General features: G+C 40.5%; 1 protein-coding gene across 1 annotated transcript in view; it reads right to left on the bottom strand.

The window, feature by feature from the left end:
- LOC122247730 (carbohydrate sulfotransferase 1) overlaps positions 1 to 7,500 on the bottom strand; it is a 30,513-nt gene that overhangs the window by 21,076 nt on the left and 1,937 nt on the right. The window contains exons 2-4 of the mRNA XM_086531087.1: positions 5,974 to 6,293; positions 3,426 to 4,072; positions 1,454 to 1,642 (exon numbers count right to left, since the gene is read on the bottom strand). Coding sequence (XP_086387213.1) covers positions 1,454 to 1,642; positions 3,426 to 4,072; positions 5,974 to 6,094 — 957 coding nt within the window. The 5' untranslated portion in view covers positions 6,095 to 6,293. The remainder of the gene's footprint in view (positions 1 to 1,453; positions 1,643 to 3,425; positions 4,073 to 5,973; positions 6,294 to 7,500) is intronic.

Raw genomic sequence — 7,500 nt, 5'->3', positions numbered from 1 at the left:
AAAGAGGGCTAGGGGCTAGGAGGGGGCTGGTAGGGGGAAAGAGGGCTAGGGGCTAGGAGGGGGCTGGTAGGGGGAAAGAGGGCTAGGGGCTAGGAGGGGGCTGGTAGGGGGAAAGAGGGCTAGGGGCAAGGAGGGGGCTGGTAGGGGGAAAGAGGGCTAGGGGCTAGGAGGGGGGTGGTAAGGGGAAAGAGGGCTAGGGGCTAGAAGGGGCTGGTAGGGGGAAAGAGGGCTAGGGGCTAGGAGGGGGCTGGTAGGGGGAAAGAGGGCTAGGGGCTAGGAGGGGCTGGTAGGGGGAAAGAGGGCTAGGGGCTAGGAGGGGCTGGTAGGGGGAAAGAGGGCTAGGGGCTAGGAGGGGCTGGTAGGGGGAAAGAGGGCTAGGGGCTAGGAGGGGGCTGGTAGGGGGAAAGAGGGCTAGGGGCTAGGAGGGGGTTGGTAGGGAAAAGAGGGCAAGGGGCTGGAAAGGGGGCTGGGCGGACGCTTGTTACACACTCGTATCAGAACTGGTCATCTGTGGCGATGGAGGCCAGTATGCTAAGAGGGGGACTGGGAGGGGGGCTGGCAGAGGAGGTAGTTGCTGGGAACGGTTTGTGGACTCATGACTCGGGAGGAGGTTGAGGGCGCGAGGGGGGGGGGGGGTTGGGGAGAGGACTGGAAGGAGGTTTGTACTAGGAGGGAGCTGGGAGAAAATTGTGGATGGATCATTTGTTTGTTTGCTTCTTTCTCTCTGTTTGTTGGCATTAGTCTCTTCCTCTCTCCCTTTCTCACTCTCTCACTATCTCACTCCCCCTTCCCCCCCCTCCCTCCCTCTCTCTCTCTCTCTCTCTCTGTCACACACACACACACACACACACACACACACAATCGCTGACCAAATAAAGACGGAAAGAAAAAAACAACAAATACGTAAAATAACGATTTACCAAAATAAATAAAGAAATGATAAATGAATTAATAAATAATGATTTACCAAAATAAATTTTCGCCAAAGAAGAAGAAGAAAAAAAAAAATAGAAGAAGAATATGACGAAATAGACGATGAAGAAGAATATACGACGAAGGAGGACTTATAATATACAGGACTTAGAACAGCGATCAGAAGAAAATGAAAAAGATGAAGAAGAAGATGAATAAAAAAATGATGAAGAAGTAAACGAAGATTGAAAGGAAGAAGATAGTAAATAGAGAGGCGAGTGGGCAGGCAGGCCCAAGAACGCGCAGTGAAGAGGATACAAAACAGAAAATAGAAAAAAGAAAGAAGAAAGAAAAAAAAGAACAAGATGAAAACAAAAGAAGATGAAAAGTAAATACGAGAAGAAAAACAAGGAAACATTCAAAGCAACGAATAAGCAAGGAGACCCAAGACCTCGCAAAAAAAAAAAAAAAAAAAAGCAAGACGAAACATTGATAACAAAAACAAAACAAAACAAGTGCGCCTCGCCAAGCGCAATCCCACCTCGGGCTTGCAGTCGAGGAGGTCTCCCAGCGCCTTCGCAGCTCTCTCCTCCACGTCGGCCGTTGCTTCAGGCCCCAGGATGTTCCGCCAGAGGAAGAGCGGCTCGTACACGTACATGGCGCCGCCCCCGGAGGTCAGGAGCTCCCCGACGAAGGACGACCCCGAGCGCTGGTACGTCACCAAGAGTACCTGCGAGGAGGAGGGTGTGTGGGTATGAGGTGACGGGAGGTGGGGGTGAAGAGGGAGGGAAGGGGGGGGGGTGGAGGAGGGGAGGAGTGAGGGGATGGAAGGGGGAGGGGTGTGGGCAAGGGAGGGTGTGTGAGTAAGGGGTAAGGGGAGGTGGGGGGGGGTGAGGAGGGAGGCAATGGGGGATGGTAAGGGTGAGAGGAGGGAAGGGAAGGGGGAGTGATGGGAGAGGGTGGGTAGGGGGAGGGAGAAGGGATGATGGTGACGTTGATAGTGAGCATAGGAAGGAAAATGATGATGGTGAGTATGAGTAGGATAAGGGTGATGGTGACGTAGATGGTGTGTGTGGGAGGATGATAACTGTGACGCTGAAATGAGTATAAGATGATGATGGTAATGATGATAGTGACATTGATGGTGACACTGAGGATGAATAAGGACAAGGTAATGATAGTTCAACTCTTCAACATATTGATAGTGACGATCGAGGGAAAATAAATTACGATAGTGACACTGATGGTGAAAAAAAGAAGAATATCATAATGGTGATGGTGATAGAAGTAATTCAAATATATATTGCTTTATAAGTACCCTTTGAACACACACACTACATACCTGGAATCCAGTTAATAAAATGACGCTATGCATTTCCATAACAGTGAGTCATTGCGTAATAATGGCAGTCATTATACATATTTCAATTATAGTGTTAATTTTGGTATGATTAATTAAACCATCTTCCGTAAGAACGTTTGGTAATAATGATAATGACATTGATAAAAATTATGATAGGGATGTCATTACTACGATTATAGCCTTAGTTGTAGAAGTAGTAATAGTGATAATAATCAGCGTCGATGATAATTATGATAATGATGATGATGATGATGATGACTATGGCTATGACGTGACTATGATGATGATGATAATGGTGATGATGATGTTAATGATAATGATAATAATAGTAATAGTAATGATGATGATTTTGATAATAACAAAAATAGTAGTAGCGATGATCAATATCAGTAATGATAAATATTATAAGAACGATAATAATATTAATTGCAACACTAATAAAAAAAAAATGATGAGCATACCAATATTCATCACACATAAAGATACGTATATACGGCACCGTTAAAACAATTGTCACAATTACTGGAAGTATTTACAGACAATGCGAAAACCTATTGCAACAAGCTTCAACATTAACAATAGAAATCGCGATATTCAGTGAAGCAAGCCGGTGCTAATTGGCTAAAGGGCCTTTACTTTATAGTTTTTTTCCATAAATAAAGGAACACATCGGTTATTACTCCACTGAGGGTACCCTTTGTAAAGGAAAATAATTGAGCTTTAAAAATGCTATGATAAATTTAATATCATTTAGAGATATCAGTGACAAAGGTAGAATCTAATTTCAGTAGAAATGCGATTCGTAGTATTTCGAATGCGTGTGATATTTGGCATTCAAATGTCAAATGTCTCTGGTAACCATTTATTACTCAGCTGATTTGTGTCATACCAACCTCAAACTCTAAAACTGACAGTTCGTTTGACCAAAAATGAGTTATATCATACGATATAGGGTATATAACTCATAAATTCAATCAAACATATATGTTGGTATACCTAGAAGACCTACAAAAAGGGTTTGCAAACTCAAGAATACGCATCATAGAGCTCAGACAACAATCGCAAGAGCTTATCATAAATTCCGCCTCACATCGTCTATGAACATGATCGCAAGAACGAAAGAACTAAAGAAATAACTTTTCCATCTTACCTTTTTCACCTCCTCGTCCGTGTTGTAATATCCGCTGTATATATCTTCTTCCTGTCCTGTTTTCATCCCGTCTTTTATCGTCTCTTGCACGTCCTTATTCCCTCTGTTTATCGCGTGTTTGTCTTTCTCTTTGGACGTGTCTTGGTTCAGTGCTTTATCTGCTCCATTGCCTTGTTGGTTATTGTTTCCATTTTCTGCTGGTTTCTCCTTTATCGGGTGTTCTGCTGGATCTTTTATCATGTGTTCTGCTGGTTCCTTCTTTATCATGTTTATGTTTTCTCGGTCGCCTTCCCCGTTTCGCTCATGATTTCCCACTTCCTCGTTCTCCTCTGTGTCATCAACTTCACCACCATCATCTCCTTCACCATAATCCTCACCATCATCATCATCACCTCCATCAACAACATCACCATCATCACCATCAACATCATCACCTCCATCACCTCCATCACCACCATCAACATCATCGTAATCATCACCACCATCATAACCATCATCATTATTCATCTCACGCGCTTCGTCATCCTGATAATAGTATCCATCATATTTAACATAATCTTCGCTCCCGGCACCATATTCCTCCTCCATATTTTCCTCACCATCCCGCGCGACCTTTGCTTGCTTCCACTCGAATCTCCTCCACTCTTCTGTGATTTAAGAATAGAATAATAGATATGTGATATAGATGATAAAAAACGTAATCTAGAACATAGCAGACGTATTATAGAACATAGCAGACGTATTATAGAACATAGCAGACGTATTATAGAACATAGCAGACGTATTATAGAACATAGCAGACGTATTATAGAACATAGCAGACGTATTATAGAGCATATGAAGCGTTACATTAAAAATTTAACATAGGACATACAAAACTTATTATAGAATAAAAACACGTAACGTAAAGGGACGGAAAAGAAAATGCAATAATATAGAAAACGCTAATACGATGGAAAAGAAAATGGGAAGAAGAGACCGTAAAAGAAAACGGGAAGATTAAAAGCCAAGAAATAAGAATATAGAAAACGCGAAGAAGTGATGAAAACGAAGAGGATTGTAAAAGAAAAAAATATGAACGGAATGAATAAAACAACGAAAAGAAGGGATTGAAGAAGAAAAAAATGGAAAAGGAATAGAAAGATAGTGATAGAAGAAAAAGGACACGGAAGGAAAGAGATAAAAAAGAAAACGGGAAGGAATGGATGGAAAAGAAAACGGGAATGAATAGATGAAAAAGAAAACGGAAAATAGATCGAAATAGAGCTCGAGAAAGAGGGAATAAAAAAATCAAAATTACGGGGAACGGTTTTTCCTTATAGAAAAGTTGCAAATAAAATTTGACAATAACCTGGCCCCCCTACACACACACACACACACACACACACACACACACACACACACACACACACACACACACACACACACACACACACAAACAAACAAACCCCCCCTCCCCCCCCCAACAAGCTAAAAGAACACATAAAAAAAACATTCAATGTCACTAACATCATTCACTGTTTTTTTTAATACTTAACGATCAAATAAGAAAATGTCTATTGTATATCATATGACATGTGTTTATTGTATATCAATTATAATTTGTTCAATTAATTTCGCATTATATCTACTATTCACGGAAATAAAAATGTGGAGAAGGATTAACATTGTAATTTATGGAATGAAGTACTTAATTTGTTTAATCTCTCAGATAGTTAAGGACACTATGGGCTAAATGGTGTGTCTAACTATACGGTATAGTGAGACAGTTGTAGTAGGGTTTTGTATGGTGTTGTGTTAGTGGGTTATGGTGTAGATTTTGTAATGATACGAGTGGTGAAGATAGAGAGAGAGGGAGAGGGAAGGGGAGAGGAGGGATAGTGAGGGGGAGAGGGAGGGGGAGGGGGAGGGGGAGAGGAGGGAGGAGGGAGGAGGGGGGAGGGGGGAGGGGGAGGGGGAGGAGGGATAGTGAGGGCGAGAGGGAGGGGGAGGGGGAGGGGGGGAGGGGAGAAGGAGGGAGAGTGAGGGCGAGAGGGAGGGGGAGGGGGAGGGAGAGGGAGAGGGAGGGAGAGTGAGGGGGAGGGAGAGGGAGGTGGAGGAGAGAAAGAGAGGGGAGGGAGAGAGAGAGAGAGAGAGAGAGGGTGAGGGGGGAGGGAGAGGGAGAAGGAGAGGGGAGGGGGAGGGGGAGGGGGAGAAGGAGGGGGAGGGAAGGGATAGTGAGGGCGAGGGAGAGGGAGGTGGAGGAGAGAAAGAGAGGGGGGAGAGCAAAGGAGAGGGAGAGAGTGGCAGGGGGAGGGGTGGTGAGAGAGAGAGAGAGAGAGAGAGAGAGAGAGAGAGAGAGAGAGAGAGGGAGAGGGAGGGGAGAGAGAGGGAGAGAAAGGAAGAGAGAGGAAGAGAGAGAGAAAAAAAAAGATACAGAGAGAGAAACATATAGAGAAAAAACATAGTCACACAGACAAACAAAAAGATCAGAAAGACAGCGAGAGTGAGGTATATAGTAAAGAAACATAAGGGAAAGAGCAGACTCACACTTAGCCTTTCCCCTTACCTTCATTCCTCGCCATGTTGGCTATCTGGATGATATTAACATAGAAGAGAAACAATACTACAGCCAGCGTCCACACCCGCCTGTTCCTTGCGGCACGGTAGAGCATCCCCCTCAGACCCATCTCGAATCCCGGGTTTTCTACCCCGTAGAGTTTTTGGAAGATAGGATCCCGATACACGAATGCTACGTTTTTTTTTTCTTTTTTTTAAATATAGTTTTAGTCTTTGGAAAATATAAAGATTCGATGTCCTGTTTCTCCTTGTTTTAGTCTTGTTACGTCATCTTCACGCAATCTATGGGGTTGTGTTTGCCTGACGTGTCTGCGAAAAGGAAATGTGGATCAAAATGTGATTAAAAGCCCATGAATGAGAATAAATGAAAATGATAATGTGGTCATAATAATCAACTCGAATTCACACGGAGGATCCGGTTATTAGAATAATGATATGGCAAAATATAATGATGGTGACATTGGAGTATGATGCAATATTTCTGACACTAAGATAACTCATCATAATTATCTCAATGATGCTACTATGATGCAAATACTTCTTCTGGTAAGCATGAGAAAGTAATCAGAAATGATAATGATGATGATAACAATGATTATAATGATAATGATGATGATGAAGATGGTAATGATGATGATGATGATAATTATGGTTTATAATGATAGTATAAATCATTATCATAATGATCATGATTATAACACTAATATGATCGGGATTTTATTGTTAATGGTAATGACATAATGATAATAGCAATGATATTGATTTTAAAAAATAATGAAGATAATCATAATAGAAACAGTACTCGACAATAATGATGTTGATGATAATGACAATAATGATAATGAAATAATTATAGTAATAACAACACTAATAATGATGACTATAATGAAATGATAATGATAATAATGGTGATAATGACAATGGTGATAATAATTATGAAAATAATCACAATGATAATAACACTAATAACAACAATAACAATGATGATAATGATGATATTAATGACAATGATAACAATGGTAATAATAAGGATAACAATGATATTAATGGTAATGATGTAATGATATCACTATCACTAATACTGTAAATAATAAACTTAACACAGATTCATGATAATAATAACGATGAACAAGTGAAAATGATAATGCTGAATATGATTATGGTAACGATAATGATTATAATGATAATAATAATAATCATAATCATAGACATAAGAATAACGATAAGGATAAATATAACGAGAAATTAGGATGATGATGCTAATAGTGATAATGATAATAATGACTATAATGATAATAATAATGGTAATAAAGATAATGATAATAAAAAGGATTATGATAATAACTATCATACTGATAACAATAACAAAAATGATAGTAATTAATGACAAAAATGATAGTAATAGTAACAGTGATGATAATGATGATAATCTTGATGTTAATAAAAACAAATGACGACACCACTAACAACAACAAAACAGAAAAAAACAAATGAAAATATTAGTAATGATGATATT

The sequence above is a fragment of the Penaeus japonicus genome, unplaced genomic scaffold (genome assembly GCF_977035675.1).
Source record: "Penaeus japonicus unplaced genomic scaffold, GWHDUDI00000001_assembly GWHDUDI00000034, whole genome shotgun sequence".
In the NCBI taxonomy this organism is placed as follows: domain Eukaryota; kingdom Metazoa; phylum Arthropoda; class Malacostraca; order Decapoda; family Penaeidae; genus Penaeus; species Penaeus japonicus.
This window is presented reverse-complemented; position numbering and strand designations above follow the sequence as displayed.